Below are 16,127 nucleotides of genomic sequence, written 5' to 3' on the forward strand. Positions count from 1 at the left end.
GAGATACTCCGGAAAGGCCAAGCAACTTCGGGAATAGTGTCGGGATAGGCGGTGCCCGGGTCGGCCGTGCAATCCCGAAATGGGGCCGGACGCAGGGAGAAAGCAGCCGAACTCCTATTTTCTTCACAATTATTGATCAGCTAAAGGGGGGGGTCCTGCAACAAAATTAGTTCGGTGGGGTTTATTTTATTTTATTTTATTTTTTCCCCCCCCCGGGGAGGGAACGAGGCACCTGCCATCGGATAGTTCCCGGCTCGCCGCAAGGCTGCCGCGCCGGGCTAATTAATTTTATACCCTGTAACGCGAGCTGGGCCCGCTSTTGCTCTCGTTCCTAGATTGAGGCCGAGGTGCTGATCCGGGAGCGCTCCAGGAGCACGTGACCTTGGATATGGACATCGTCCTGTCGGATTTTGTTCGCTCAACGGGGGCAGAGCCGGGACTGGCCCGAGACCTGCTCGAAGGTGAGTGGCCTAGGCGCAAATTGCCTTTATTTTCCGCGTAGCCCAGAATTACTCCGGCAAAAGCCTGGCTTTGCTTCTGTATCTTATTCCGCTTGTACGGCGGAGGACTTGCTCCTGGACGAGTTTGCCGCTGCGTTTGAGCTCGGATTCCCAGTTGTGCCGGGCGTTTGAGCAAAGCGCTCGACCGCCCGCGCTCGGCTTGAGTTTTGCGTCGCGAATCGGCGACGGGGATAAACTCGCTTTCGGCTCGCCGACCTCGGTTTGGAGGGCRCCCGGAGGCTCCTGCTCTCACCCCRTCTCCGGCGCCGAGGGAAGGCTGACGGATGCCCGGCGCCRGCGATTTTTTACGGTCGCATCTAGCGTTGCTTGGACTCGGGACTAAGCCGACKCTCCGCAGCATCCGCGCGGGCTCCTCCGACCGCCGCCGCAGCCGTGACGAATTCAAGGCCCCGCGACTTGCTGTAACGTGGGTCTGTAGGCGCTTCGCTCCACCGCCTTCGCTCTGCTTTTCCTCCTCCGCCGCCGCCTCTCGGGGCTCGCGGGATGGAGGAGCGGCCGCGCCGGCTGCTTTTCCGCTTCCAGCCTCCCCTTGGCTCCGCCGGCTTGCGGACGGCGCCCTTGAATTTCGCAAACGAGCGTCGTCGCGGCGGAAGTCTGCCAGGCTGTGGCTTTTGCGGCGCCGGTACGTTCTGGTTTCTGGTTTCTCTGTTTGGCGCGAGGGTTTCTAACATTGGCTTTCCGAAGAAACATTTACGCTCGCGATAGGAAGAGGTTAAAGCAGGCACCTCCGCGAGCTTTCCGTCTCCCGCTCCGCCGCACGGGTGTTGATTTATTTTGACAGCGGTGGTTTTTACCTAATTTTCATAGCGCGCTGCTATTTTTCCTGGAGCCTCTCTGCAGCATTGACAACGTGGAAGTGAGGGAAGACGACTAGATTATTTTTTCTTCCTTTTTTTTTTTTCCTTTGGCGGGTATTAGTGAGGCTGTACTGCACTCCGAAAGCCGTCAAATGAAACGAGACGCGTTGTAAAAAGGCGACTATTCGGGCGTGAAATGCGAGCAGTCGCCAAGCGGCGTTTCTCCGCCCGTCTTGCGGGTTTCCGCGCGCCTCGGATTTCCGCACCTTCCCGCGCAGCCTGCGGGTCTCAACGCCCGCGCGCCGTTGCGTCCGACTGCCTTCGCTGCGAGAGGTTTCGACGTCCGCGGGCAAAAGCTAAAGGGTGGCGGCGCCGGGGGGGTTCGCGGCGCGGGTTTTGCCGCCGCGGCGATGCTGCGTTTTTTGCGGGAGAGCGGGGAATCTTTCGGGCCGTCGCCCCCCCCGCCTCTCCGCGAGGTTTTTGCCCCATTGGGGAGAAACCTCCCTTATCGCCGGAGCGCCGAGGAAACCTGCTTGGTGCAAGAGTTTCTCAACGCGCCCCTAACTCGTGCGTAACCTCCCTCTTGTATCCGCAAAGAGCAATTTAGTGCCAAGTCCTTTAAACGCGCCCTTCCCAGGTGCTTGCGGATAACTCGTAAATATTGGGATTTACGAGGCCTCGCAGCTGGCGTTGTTTCATATAGACTTTCCAAGGTTTGGCTCTTTTTTCCCCAATTTCTGGACCAGCTGCTGGCGAAGCTGGGAGGTAAATACAGCTGCTGTAGGTCAGCGTTGCTGGCGTGGCCTCCTGCCGCTTATTTGCGGAGGCAGATGCTGATGGGACAGCGATTTAATTTTAGTCCGATAGGTCACTCGCATTCCTTGATCCTGATTCATTGTTTCATTTAGAAAAAAAATTTTTGACTCAAAAGGTAAGCCTTGAAATAACTTTCTGTTTGTAGTCAATCATTAAATGCTGCAAATTACATCTCTAAAACGGAATTTAAATCCTCAAAAAGCATATTTCCTTTTGGAAATTAGAGACGGTGGCTTCTTTTATTGTCCACGAACTATCGCATAAACCCGTTGGCGGTTTATATGTCTTTCCTGCAGTGGAGTTACTATATATAAAGTTGGCTTTCTTTCGACACTGTCTGCTAACTTCCTAATTTAAGAGCCCAGATTAACAGCGTTCATAAAAATCACAGTTTTCCCAAATGTAAGCCATATGGTGGACTTCCCTTGCTATATATTCTTGCCTTTAGAAGATGGTGTCTTCTAAAAGGTCAGTTTATTGCATGCTGAAAGACTGCAGTGTATTAATATATATTACGTTCTTTCGGCTTTGCTGGGTAGCATTAAAAAGCGGTGGAAAGGATTCGCTCAACTCCGCTAAGTTCAAGCTGTCTTGCTGAATAATTTATTTGGTTAGCGATGGCCCGGGCTGGCTGCAAAGCGTCGTAGCTGCTGGCTAGCCCGGCTGGCGCCTTGCTTGCTTTCCTATTTTCTATTAAACCAGGCACAGAGATTTAAAATTAAGGCATCGGCTTGGGAAGCTGCGCTTTGTCACGCGTGTTTTCGCTCGAGCGTTATCCTGCGGCGGTGCGGGGGGATGTAGGGAGCTGTGAAGTCGGTCAGCGAAGAGGTGGTGTTTGCATCTGGATGCATCGTATTAAATGCGGTTGAAGCGGCTTGTAAAACAAAGCGCGGGTACGACCTGAAGCATTTGGCCGTTCGGCTTACGCAGATGCCGGCGGACCTAACGCAGCCCGACCTTTGATGTCCCTTTCCGAAGGGTAAAGCCTTACTTGCTTTCCTTCGGTTCCCTGGTCTGTGCTTAGTGGATATGCTATCGAGGTGACCCTGCTCTTCGTTTTGCAGCCGGAAACTTTGTTCTGGCAAAATTTGAGGTCTTTGGACCATCGTTGAGGATTTGCACGTGTCCGGCACCCAAGTAAGAGCAGCAGCTCGCTCGAAGCTCTGCGTGTGCCTCCTGCGCACATAAACCATCCATATAACCTGTGTCCATAGACCCAACACGTTCTTCAAGGATCATTTTCTAATATGGATTTAGTCAGTTTTAGCAACTAACTTGGGTTTTTTTCCTCCATGTGATGGCGATCATCTATTTCTATTTCCCAATCCAGGTAAAAACTGGGATCTGAGCGCGGCCCTGAGTGACTTTGAGCAGCTGCGGCAAGTGCACGCCGGGAACTTGCCGCATGCCTTCAACGAAGGACGCAGCTACAAAGCCCCCGAAAAGGAGGCCGGGCGGCCCGCGCGGCCGCCGCTCCAGCGGCAGGATGATATCGTGCAAGGTGAGCGTCGCCCGGGACCGCGAAAGCGATACCTCTCCAGCCAGTCTTCCTTCGGGAGCCTGAAATATTTATGCGCTGGAGCAAGTCAGGTTCTCGCAACCAAAAAAAGCGCCGGCTGGAGGCAGTGATTTTTGGAAACGCCTCGCTTCTGGGAGCTTTGCCTCTTCTCTGTGTCCCTTCTGCGCGGTTCAGGTGTTTTTCCCCTTCCTTTCCCCCCCCCAGAGAAACGCCTGTCCCGCGGCATTTCCCACGCCAGCTCCACCATCGTCTCGCTGGCCCGTTCCCACGTCTCCAGCAATGGCAGCAGCGAGCACCTGCTGGAGATGCCGATTTGCACTTTCCAGTTGCCCGACCTCACCGTGTACACGGAGGAATTTCGCAGCTTCATCGAGCGCGACCTCATCGAGCAGTCGATGCTGGTGGCGTTGGAGCAGGCCGGTAAGTGTTGCCCCGAGAGCTGCGCGTTGTTTCTGTTTTTTCCTTTCGCGCTAATGCGGCGCCGTGGCGGCAGTTTGCAGCGGTGGAAAACGCTGGAGTACGGCATCGGGCTGCAGGGAACTGAGCGCGTCGCAGGGATGCCCGTCTGCGATAGGTGTTACTCCATCCTTTTTTCTAGCACGGTGCAAGAGCTGAGTAAGCGTCTGCTTCGTTGCGCCTGCAGACAGTGAATGTAAGTGTTATGTGTTGTCATCTCTCCTACGGCTGAACGGTAACGCTCAAGAAGAGTTGCGTTATCTCGCCAACTGAGATTCCCCGTCTCCTGCACTATCCCTTCGGCGTTACTGAGAGAAGGGCGGGGAGAAAAAAGCTATTGCACAACACGCACGGTAGCTGATCACCACTGAAAAAAACGTTAGAAGCGATTACGGGCATATTAGAGTCATGATGCCTTTTTATACGCTTGCCGCCTCGGTGCGGGAAAACCTGTCCGCTGACTTTCCGCGCGCCGGGAGAGAAACCACCTTACGAGGGTGGATATGTTTGTTCTCCACCGTGCTGTTTTTCCTCCTGAATAGTTGCTACATGATCTGCAAACACGGTTTGGCCTGTGCATGAATGGGACCTCCATGCCGGCAGGGAACAACCTAATACGTGTTATCAGGGCAGCTTAGAGCTGGGATGGGGCCAGGGAAGAAGCGCCACCAGCAAGATCTCTGTAGCCCTTCCACCTCTCCTTTTGTCTTCTGTCACCAATACACATATCTAGAAAACTATTCCTCGGGAGATAAGGTATATTCTTAATGTCAAATTTTAGCCCTAGGCTGCTCAAGTGTTCCTGTAATAAATATTCTCATGTTTTGGAAATGAACACTTGATCCAAGCGATCGCGTTACGGCGATGGTGCTGCTCGTCGGCAGCAAAGCCATCCTGTCTAATGCAAATAAAACGGAGTTATCTCCATCTCTCCGGAGGCCAGGCAGGGTATTGGATTGCCGGGTTTCAGCCCAAGCTCCGTTTTAGAGAAATACAGGTGCTTTTGGGTGATTAGGATCTCGTTTTCAGTGTAGATGTGGGTCCTTTGAAAACCCTGTAATTGGTGTGACTGCTTTTTAAATTTAATGTATGTTGAAAGCGCGTTACGTGTCTCATGGGTCCGTCTGCGAGGTCGGAGGAAGAGGTCGGCGCTGTTGCAAGGCGGGCGGTGGATTCCCGCTGCCTCCGCGGCAGCCGGATCAGGCCTTTTGGCTGCACTCTTCTGTCCACGTGCTGAGATGATGATAGCGTCAAGTAATAGATTTTTTTTATAACGTGTCTTTTGAAGACAAAGCGTATCTGCACTATGCACGTGGCTTTGTTATAAATGAGTGTTTATCTTTTAATAAAGGGCTGTACGGCGCATGTAAAATATTGCAAGCTTAATTTGAAGTCGGGTTTTGAGCGTGGTGCTGTGATCTACAGTGGCTTCCGTTACTAATTTAGCACGTGCTGTCCTTAGGGGATTAAGCGAGTATTTTACAGGCCAATAAATGTTAAGATCCTCTTCTCGTTCTGCGCAAAGATCCCTTTGCGCCGCCGCGGCAGAGCGAGCAAGCTTTAAAGCGACCGTAAATTGTAATGACATCCGCTTGGAAAGCTTTTAACGTGCTCAGGATTGCATGAAAGGACCTTAGTGGAACTGAGAATTTGACCCTAACTGCTACTTTAGCGTTCTTTGTTGCAAACCGAAGTGCGTCGCCTCCAGGGGCTCGCGAAAGGCGCTCAGGAGATTTGCGATGGGCTGCACAGGCTCTTTTCCCGCTGGGCGGGATGGGTTCGAAATTAGATAAGGAGAATACAGATGACTTATCTAATTTTAGAGATAACGAATGCACTCGCTTCGCCCTAGACGCCGCTTTTTCTCACCGCTCTTCTCCTTTTTTGGTCTGTCTTTTAACCTCCTTCTCGGCCGTGATCCTCCTCGCTCGTCTCCGCCGGGTGATTCAGCGGGGGGGGAAAAAACACGCTTTCTGCAATAACTGAGCAAACGCAGTGGTGGGTGTTGATGGCAGATCCGTCACGGCGGCCCGCGGAGCGAGGGGACGAGTCACTCTGGAGAGCGCTACCTTCGTCACGCGGAAAGGGCATGGCCTTGTGATTAAGGCACCGGCTTCCCTCGTAGCCTTAGGGAGGCCATTTGATTTATTTTAATGAGTCAGTCGTCATCGCTGGACTAGGAGGAACGTCGTCTTTGCCCATTCCTTCCCGTTTGCCTGACCCGTTTCAACAGTTCCCAGTTGCGGGAAGATGCAGGGCGCTTTCGAATGCGAGTATTTTGCTCTTAAGCCCGCATGCAAAGCGGTCAGGACTGCGTCCTTCGAATTGGACCTGGCTTTGCTTGGTGAGAGGTTGCACAACCTTCTTAAGCGCCGACCAGCCTGGCAGCAAACCCGGCCTGGGACAAGAGCTCCCTCAAACTCGTTGGTTGTGCCGGGAAAAGAGCAGCAAATTCTCGAGGAGGAAAAAAACTGCAGAGGGGATAAAAAAAAGCTCAGCACTGCCCACGGTAGCGTTAGGTTTTGCTTCGCTTTTGTTAGATGCTGTTTTGCTTCTCGCTTTGCTCCCCTGGCACCGTTCCACTTGGCGAAGGCTCGCGGCTTTGCTCTGCCAGAAGCTGGATTGCCCGAAAATAGCCCGCTTCTCCGAGCGGAGCTATTGTCTGGAGACGGCGTGCTAAGCGCTTTTCGACTCCGGTGGGTTCCTTTCCCCGTGCTGAGAAAAGAAATCACCGGCGTCGAATTGCAGTGAACTCCGCACCTGATGTTTTTCCCCCCACGTCTCTCTCTTAGTGTTTAAGAACAGGTTTCTGAATTTAGCTTTTCCGCCTCCGCTGGCGCCAGGCTCGTGCGAGCCGTTAGGAGAAACCCCCCGTTAGCGCGGGCTGTCCGCAGCGGCTGCGCTGGGGATGCTCATCTAAACCGCCGGCGAGCGCGGGTTTCCCGACGGAGCCCTTCGAGACCGCGCAGCCCGTGCGCCGGCGGAGCGGAGGATGCCGGCTTCGTTTCCTCGATCCGTGTTTGACTTCCATTCGCGTGGCCGCAGTTCCTGTTTTGCTAGTTCCTGTTTTCAGATTGATCCGAAAACCTGTCTTGAGGTGCAGCAGTTCCTTATGTTACCCCAAAGCTGCTGTTTTTAGATGACGTAAAACGCCGTCGGTTTGTATTTTCGTCGCTAAAGCCGCCTAGCGAGCGGGATCATCGCACGTGCCCGAGTATCGTACCTCAAACCAGCGAGCAGAGGAAAAACGACCCCGGTGAGATGCCTTAAATGGGAATGATTTGGTTACTAGGAGAAACTAAAAGCAGGCTCGTTATTAGCCGGAGAAACTGGAAAAGTCCTCGGGCCCCATCCGCGACGGGCGCTGGCCCTTAGGGATGCGTTTTGAGCCTGACGCAAGTGCCGGCTGGGGCTGGCTCCGAGTTTCAGCCCGTCTCCCCCTTCCTGTCGCTTTAGTACTTTCTTGACTCCTTCCGTCTTCCAGCGCCGGAGCGGACGTAGCCCGGCCCGCGCGCTCGAGGCCGACGCGCACGGCGCGGCCCCCCTTCACCCTCCGCCGTCTCCCCCCGCAGGTCGCCTGAACTGGTGGGCTGCCGTGGACCCCAGCTGCCAGCGGCTCCTTCCCCTGGCCACCACGGGCGACGGGAACTGCCTGCTCCACGCCGCCTCCCTGGGTAAGAGCTCCGCTTCCCGGCCCCCCTTCCCGTTCGGCCCCGGGACCGCCTTGCTTCGGGAAGAGGCTCCCGTCCGTCCCCCGCGGGGGATCCAGGGCGCCGAGCGGAGCGGTGTTGAGAGCCCGAGTTTCGGTCTCCGGGGACCGAAGCCGGTTGAGTGCAACCGCGGCGAATTTTCCTGAGGTTTCTGGAGTTGGAAATGGGCAGAGCCGCGTTTCCTTCGCGCGTGCTAGCTCGGTTCGGGAGCAGCGAAACCATCGTCTCGTTTAACCAGATCGCGTTTTCCCTGGACGGATCAGTCTAGAGCCGATGTAAAGTAGCACGTGGGGTTTGGGTTTTTTTTTTATTTTGTGCACAAATATTTTGCTGCATCTTTGAGATTTGTCACAGTTGAAAGCAGAAGTGGCAGCTTCTTCTAGCTGCGTAAATACTCATTATAGGTGCAGCATGCAGTATTCGACCTAGGAGTTAGATAGTCTTTAATTTCATCTTTTTTTATTATTATTTATTCTTTTTAACTTGCATTTCTCTGTTTCCCAGTTTACTCGTCCCCTGGTTTGTAGGAGGCTCCAGGCCTTTAGCAACGAGATGGCAGAAGACGGAGCGATGCCAGCCATCGCTAATCCTCTGGTTTTTGTTCTGTTTTCCTTTTCCCCCTCCTTTTCCTCCATGCAGGTATGTGGGGTTTCCACGACAGAGATCTCATGCTTCGCAAATCCCTTTACACCTTAATGGATAAAGGCGCGGAAAGGGAAGCCCTGAAGCGGAGGTGGCGCTGGCAGCAAACGCAGCAGAACAAGGAGGTGGGTAGGAGCCCGGCCGAAAACGGCCCTCGAGGCGGAGGGGAGAGTCTCGGCACAAGGTTACCTCCGTCTGGGAGGCGCGTTCCCGCGCGATGAGGCCTCCGGCTTGAATTTTGGGCGACTCTTGGCTATGCCTTGATGAGAAGCGTCCACCGGTCTAAATTATGGCCTTGAAACTTGGGCAAAATACTCTTTATTACAGAAAATTGCAACCACGTTGTGCCCGGTGCTGGTGGATAACGAACGCGAGCGCGGCTTCACGCGCTTGGCATTAAGATCCGCCGCGGTCGCGTGGCTGCTGGTGGCAGGATGCGATCGCCGCGCTTTAAAGAGAAAAGAAACGCGTCCGCCTGCCTGTCGCGCCGGTCTCGCTTGCGGCGAGATGGGAAAGAGGCGACGCGCGGAGCGGACTTGGCTGCCCAAAAAGAAAATTCACCCTGTGAAAAGCCTTTTAAAGCCGGGGCACGGGCGCCGCGAAAGCCGGGACACGGGTCCGGCGCGGATGCAGCCCCTCGGTGTTTTTCGGGAACGGAGCGAACCTTTGTTTCCACCTGAATGCTGAAGGATGTTGTTTACTCTCCAGCTTCCTCCTTTTATTTTTTGGAAGGGCACCGAGATTAGTATCTTGGCGGTTTTGAATAAAAACATTTCCCTCCGTCGACCTGAGTGGTTCATAAATAATTGGAGGTTTTGTCGTGGTTAAAAACACGCTTTCGTGCATCTCTTTAAACTGCGTGGTCAAGGCCATCTCCGGAATAAGGCATCAGGGAAATGCTGCAACTTGTAGATCTTAAAAGGACCTGAAAAAATTCAGGATATGGGATATGGTGGTGTCGTTCCCTTGCGATAGTCCTGAGCACAAGCAGAAAGATCCGGAGCTCGCAAAACGGGAGCGAAACGTGGATTTGCTGCGTGCGTGGGCTAGCGGAGCCCGCGCATGTGAGCGGTTCGGTTTGAGTGCAGTTTGCGCGAGAATCCGCGCTGTTGGAAAAATCCACCCCGCTGTTGTAATTTAGCCGTAAGCCTAATTACATAGGCCCCGTATCTCTTTGGAAAATTAAAAAGTGTTAATAATGTGTTAAAATACCTAAGCAACCCTTCCGTTGACTCTTCTGGATGTTATGATGCATCTTTTTGCAGCGCAGTGAGGAGGGAGAACAGTTTCCGAAGGCAAAGCTGTATTTTAATTAGTCCAATTATCATCTATTCCACTGCCTCTTGTCAGGGGAATATATAATCCTTAATACTGGAAGGATTAGTATTACAGTCAAGGTTGGCTCTCGCTCTGTAGGTTGAAATGTTTGCTTCCACCTGCAAAAATGCAAACTCATTTTAGGCAGATTATCTCCCCTGCTGGCTTTACAGCACCGATTTGGAAACACGTACTCTTCTGCATAACGCGTTAATTCTTTCTGCGCAAGTCTGTAGGGAAACGATGCGTCTGCGCCTATAAAAATACGCAGAAACTGGCTAAGAACTTGCTCTTGTTTTCTTTGCCACCCTTTTCCAGTCGGGCCTCGTTTACACGGAAGAGGAGTGGCAGAAGGAGTGGAACGAGCTGATCAAGCTGGCGTCCAGCGAGCCCCGCGTCCACTACGGCACGAACGGAGGCAGCTGCGGAGGGTAGGCGGAGGGGCTGGAAGGTTTTGCAGCCTTTTACCCAAGGGGTCCTAAGCCGTTATAATTCACGTTGGGAAGGGGGGGGGGGGAAAAAAAGCATTTAGATGCAAAACCCTAAAGAATACTTTTCTTAAATATGCACAGTCTGGGATGAGTCTCAAGGGTAGGAGCAGGGACCTGGCTGGGACCAGCAGAGGTGACCGCTGCTTTGGTCCTGTTTGCGTTGTACGTTTTTAAGGAGAAGGATGAAGGACCGTGAGAAATAATGAGAAGTAAATAAAGTGTTATAGAAAACCGTATAAACGCTGCGTGTCCCCTTTTAGGAGGGAACACCCGTTTTCCAGAATAGAACAAAAAACTGATCTTTTCTCCATTTTCTTCCTGTTGGTGGCCCAAAATGAGAATAACGTACGAAAGCTGAGTCGTTCTCTGTTTTTCTCTCTCTCGCTCCGTGTTTCAAGGACACTTTATCACTGCAGCCATCCCAAACTACCACTACTTTGGAGGCTCTTTAGATCAGAGACTCCCAGAAGTGCCAGGCAGCAATACAGTATTTCCTGGAAACAACCCATTGCCTTAGAACGGGAGAATTTGGGGATCTACATCTAAAATCTCAGAGCAGAGATGAGATCAGACTTAATGCTGCTAACATGATCTGCTTTTATACGGCTGCCTGTAAAGACCTCTTCCTTTCCTGTTTTTAGAAGGGGTGATTAAACACGCAAGGGATGCGAGTCGGATCACGTTTCTTTCTGATTTTCCCAAGTGTCGAAAGCTCCGAAGAGCCGGTGTACGAGAGCCTGGAGGAGTTTCACGTTTTCGTCCTTGCCCACGTGTTGAAGAGACCCATAGTGGTGGTGGCAGACACTATGCTGCGAGACTCGGGGGGAGAAGGTGAGTCGCGCCGAGTTGCCCTCTCTTCCGCTCCGCTGCGGGGGAAGCTTTCGTCTTTTATTTCTCGTCTCTGCTCAAAATGCGCCTTTCCTCCTTTCTGCAGTTTTGTGGGACCTTTTTGCCCCGGGATGTTGGATCTTGAATCCATCCGTGGAGCAAGGGGTGCGCTGAGCTCCTGCTGGGTAGACGTACATCTAAACATCGTAGTCCGATACTCTCTAAGAGCATGTCCTCGATGGGTTTTTCTACCCTTTTTTGCCCTCACGTGTGTGCGTAGGAGGGAAATTCCGTTCCCTGCATACAGAATTTTCCACTAGCAGACTTAATTTCCTGTCAGAAAAAAAAAAGAATCAATTACCATCATTCGGCGTGCAAATTTAAGCTGTTTTGTGGAGGAGTAAAGGAGGGCTTTACAGAAAGCAGAGGTTAATTTTGCAACTGTGTGCTTCCTGATTTAAAATAAATATCTATTTTGGGGCTTTTTTTCCCCCCTCCCTCAAATTAATTACAGGTGAAACCTTGAAGTGAAACAAGCCAGCTTGTTCTGGAGCAGCAGTTTCGGTATAAACAATTCTTTCACCTCCTTTCAAAAAAAAAACCAAACTAATTGCACTGAATTCTTTCCAGCCTTTGCACCCATTCCCTTTGGAGGCATCTATCTTCCCCTCGAAGTCCCAGCCAACAAATGCCATCGTTCTCCGTTGGTTCTGGCGTACGACCAAGCCCATTTTTCTGCCCTGGTATCCATGGAGCAGAAGGAACCCACGAAAGATCAAGGTAGGCGAGAGGTCACGAACGTTGGCAGTCGCTGGCTCGTTGCGTGCTCTGGCGTGACACCGGTGAGCACCGAGAAGCGGCGGCGGTCTTGGCGAAGCTGCCGGCGCCGTGGAAGGTCGCGGCGTCCTTTCGGGCGTTAAGGGGCTTTTCCGTCGGCTCCCTTTCGCAGCCGTGATCCCCCTGACGGACTCCGAGCACAAGCTGCTGCCCGTGCACTTCGCCGTGGATCCCGGGAAGGAATGGCAGTGGGGAAAAGACGACGGCGACAACGTCAAGCTGGCCAGGTTGGTTCGCTGGCCGCCGGGACGGTCGGAGCCAGGCAGCTCGGTGCTTTATCCCCAGCCGCTCGCGGACACGGGGCATTTCTTGTGTCCGGTCGAATTTGGACTCAGGCTATGAACCTATTTAGCAGGGATGAAACAGCTTTTGCTTCTTTCTTTTCCAATCTTTTGAGCATTTTGGTAAATGCTAAAATCCTTTGAGCAAGGTAGAGGTGTGGTTGCTCCAAGCAGTAGCTTCAGACCAGGCTTGGATCATAAATGAAAGTAACGGAGCCTATATTCCCCAAAAGGTGCGTTTTTTTCCCCCATACCTTTGTCCCCAGTGGAAGCGGCGGGAACTCGGATAGCAAATAGCTCCGAACGTGGCCCCTGGGCGGCTCGGAGACGCCCTGCCTGGTTTTGACTCAGCCCGTGGGCAAGCTGTGTCATGCTTTGCTGCTAGCTGGTTTCCTGTTATCGAGCCAGGAGGTCGCGGCGGTGGGTGTCGTGGTCACGGAGCCGGGAGCGTGACTGGTCCATCGGATGACTCGGGGGGAAGGAAACGCCGAAGCCTCTCGGATCAAAGTATTAAAATTCAGAGCAGGTCGTAGAGACGCTGTCTCATTGCGGTACAGCGCTCTCGTTCTGAGGTTTTGGAGCCAATAGAAAACGTTCTGCCCGTGTGTTTTCAGTGGAAATAACTTTTTTTTTTTTTTTTGACAAAGCGGAAATTTTTTGAGAAGACATCTCTTTTTATTTTTTTTTCTGAAGTTGTTTTTGTGGAGAGGAAAAATCATTTTGAAACCACCTCTCTTTAGAGCTGTGACATCGTTTTCTGTTGTTTGTCTCGTGTGCGGATGAGACGATTTGCAGAGTAAATTTTAACAGACTTAATTCTGACCTGCAGGAATCTTCTCATTTACTTTTTTTTTTTTTTTTTAATTGAAAGAGTTGGAAGGCTGCGAAAATGTTATCTTCCTATAACTCAGTCTTGCATGTGCATCTGCAAAAAAAAAGTGCTATGCTGTCAGGCTCTCTGATGCAACTCTGGAAATTTGAATTAGCTTGTTTTCGAGGTCCTCGTGGATTAGATTAACCTATTAGCATTTGAAAGCACGTAATACAAATGTGGGCCTGTGTTTGACTATCTGGTCGTTAAATTTCAGTCCGTTTAAGAAACGGAGCTTCTCTGAATAATTGACGGCGTGATCCGCTTGTGCTGTAGCTGTGCGTTTGTATACTCGGTGTAACCTGAGCTTCGCTTCCTCCGGATCCGCTAAGCGATTTATTAATTTCGGAGGCGGTTGTCCCTTTTGCGTGCCGTGGAACAGCCCGGTCCCCCGTCTCCTGGGGGTGGGAACGGGCCCACGTGTGTTTTGCATGCTGCTAAAATTGAGCGAGAGGACTGGAAAGCCTTTAAATTAATTTTGTCTTGCTGCTGTCTTGATACGTTTTTAAAAAAAAAAAACTTTTTAACACAAAGACGATGAGCAATTAGCTCTGTAAATACGGAAAAGGGAAAATAAACCCTTGCTCTAACGTTTTTGTGCTTGTTTTGTTTTAGCGTGACGCTGTCGCTGGAAGCAAAGCTGCACTTGCTGCACAGCTACATGAACGTTAAATGGATCACCTTGCCTTGCGACACGCAGGTAAAGAAACGAGGAGTATTCCCTTCGCTTTTTTAAATTATTTAAGCCTCCGAGCAGACGGGCGACTCCTGTTGTGCGCCTGCACGTGCTTTGTCGAGCTTTTCGTGCCTGTTTTTCCTCTTAAAGTAAATCTGAGGCCGCAGAGCCCTCGTACATCCCGCCGCGCGGCGCGGGCCTGTTGCGTAGGTGTCCGGCGGCGAGTGCAGCCGCTGCTTATTCCAAGGCAAACGCTGAACGGTTGATTTGCAGCCGCCGGAAGCCGATTTGGGAGACGTGATTTGACTGTGGTTTTCCTGGGACTCGCTTGCAGCGGTCTGAAGACTTCAGCCCGCTCCGAATAGCTCGGCGCTGTTGCGTCGCCAGATCACGAGAGCCGCCGTGTTGCTTAGACTGCCAGCGTTGAATAATTTATCCATTTTTATTTTTTCCCCTTTTAGGAAGGAGCTCCCCAAACTCCTGCGGGAGCTGTTCGGGTCTGTCTAGCAAAGCTCAAACGGTGCCGTTTTGGTTAAATGACCTCCTTAACCGACTGCCCATATTAGATGTTGCTTACACGTATTGCAACGCCGTGCCGCACCGTGCCGGTGCCCGTGGGTGTCCCAAGGGGGGAGTTTTTGGACCCCCCCCCTCCACCAGCAGCGCACCCTCGTGTTGAGATCTAGCTTTCACCCTTCAAACTGTAGCACGCGAAGACATTTAATGCATTTAAACGCGGGAACGCTGCAGCGCGGGACTGCTGCTAGGACCACGAGCTACACGGGGAGGGATCAGGGATGTGTTTGACCCTATGGGTCGGTCTCTTGTGCTGCAGAAACTCTCGGTGTGAAATAACTCCAGATCCGCGAGCCAGCACTTGCTGGACGTAGCCTTCCTTGTTCTAGCAAGCGTTTGCTTGTCCGTTCCACCTTCAGCCTGAAGACGGCTATCGGAGGAACTTATTTGCTTTTTGATACGTGTTTTCTTTCTCCCTAGGCGCCTTTGGCCCAGCCGGAATCGCCTACGGCCTCCGCCGGAGACGACGCTCGTTCGGCCGCGGAGTCGGGCGAGTCCGACAAGGAGTCGGTCTGCAGCAGCTCGGCGAGCAACGGCGGCAGCAGGGGCTGCAAGGACAAAGAGAAACCAAAGAAAGACCGAGAAAAGGACAAGGAGAAGGACAAAAAACGGGCAGACTCGGTCGCCAATAAGCTGGGCAGCTTCGGCAAGACTTTAGGGAGTAAACTAAAAAAGAACATGGGCGGGTTGATGCACAGCAAAACTATCAAGGGAGGCGTGAGCAACGGGCAGGGAGACACCTTGGAGAAGAAGAAGAAAGGATCCTTGAAGTCGGGGAAAGGCAGCAAAGAGGAGTCTTCCCAAGGAGACTTGTCAGCTCCCGCGGAGAAGCCCTGCCCGGGGAAAGCGGCCCCGGAGAAGCAGGCGGATCCCTACAAATACAGCAACGACGTCAGGCTGAGCCTGAGCATCCTGCGGGCGGCCATGCAGGGCGAGCGCAAGTTCATCTTCGCCGGCCACCTCAAGACCAGCAACCGGCACCAGTACCAGGAGGAGATGATCCAGAGGTACCTGCTGGATGCCGAGGAGCGTTTTTTGGCCGAGCAGAAGCAGAAGGAGGCGGAGAAGAAGGCGCTGGGCAACGCCGCCGCCGCCGCCAAGAAGCTGGAGCCGGAGGCGACTGCGCACAAGGGCGAGGAAGCGACGCTCAACCCCGCTTACCCCCAGCCTCCCCCTTCGTACGCCGCCGTCCAGAGCCCGGATCTACCGACGGGCGCCAAAACGGCGGCTTTTCCCTCCAGCTATTCGGGCGTCTTCACCTTTCCCAGGCCTTCGGCGGTGAGCGGCGCGGAGGGCTCCCACCCGCCGGGCTACGGCGAGGCGCGGCGGCAGCTCGCCGGCGGCTGCTGCGGCGGCCTCCCTCCCTACGCCACGCTGCCCCGGCACTGCGCCCAAGCGCGGCCCGGCCCCTGCCACGCGGGCCGCTTCTCCCCGCCGGAAGCGGACATCCGGCCCGATTTCCCGGCGGAACGCGACGGCCCCGCTTGCCTCGGCCCGCACGGCAACGGCTGCCGGGACTACGCGGAGCAGGACGGGAGCCGGGGGCGAGCGCTCTACGGCGTTCAGCAGACCAAATGCAAGCAGCCGAACTGCAGTTTTTACGGGCATCCGGAAACCGGGAATTTCTGCTCCTGCTGTTACAGAGAGGAACTGAAGCGCAAAGAACGGGAGCGGGAAGCGCTGGTGCACAGGTTCTGAGGCCGGCCGCCCCGGCGGCGCCGCCGTTCGGACCCATGGGATGTGGGGAATGCAATAATAGAGATTTTCTTCTTTTTTGGGATTTTTTTTT

The 16,127-nt window shown here is 53.2% G+C and overlaps 1 protein-coding gene across 2 annotated transcripts in view; it reads left to right on the forward strand.

Moving 5' to 3' along the window:
- OTUD7B (OTU deubiquitinase 7B) overlaps nucleotides 1-16,111 on the forward strand; it is a 29,173-nt gene extending 13,062 nt beyond the window's left edge. For both annotated transcript variants that reach the window (XM_026085774.1, XM_026085773.1), the window contains exons 2-12: nucleotides 336-461; nucleotides 3,465-3,635; nucleotides 3,858-4,073; nucleotides 7,682-7,783; nucleotides 8,459-8,586; nucleotides 10,097-10,209; nucleotides 10,973-11,100; nucleotides 11,728-11,877; nucleotides 12,047-12,161; nucleotides 13,702-13,786; nucleotides 14,759-16,111. In XM_026085774.1, the coding sequence (XP_025941559.1) occupies nucleotides 389-461; nucleotides 3,465-3,635; nucleotides 3,858-4,073; nucleotides 7,682-7,783; nucleotides 8,459-8,586; nucleotides 10,097-10,209; nucleotides 10,973-11,100; nucleotides 11,728-11,877; nucleotides 12,047-12,161; nucleotides 13,702-13,786; nucleotides 14,759-16,036 (2,559 nt within the window). In that variant the 5' untranslated portion in view covers nucleotides 336-388 and the 3' untranslated portion in view covers nucleotides 16,037-16,111. The remainder of the gene's footprint in view (nucleotides 1-335; nucleotides 462-3,464; nucleotides 3,636-3,857; nucleotides 4,074-7,681; nucleotides 7,784-8,458; nucleotides 8,587-10,096; nucleotides 10,210-10,972; nucleotides 11,101-11,727; nucleotides 11,878-12,046; nucleotides 12,162-13,701; nucleotides 13,787-14,758) is intronic.
- Nucleotides 16,112-16,127: the final 16 nt, after the last annotated feature.

Source organism: Apteryx rowi, unplaced genomic scaffold (genome assembly GCF_003343035.1).
Source record: "Apteryx rowi isolate R43461 unplaced genomic scaffold, aptRow1 scaffold_673, whole genome shotgun sequence".
Lineage (NCBI taxonomy): Eukaryota > Metazoa > Chordata > Aves > Apterygiformes > Apterygidae > Apteryx > Apteryx rowi.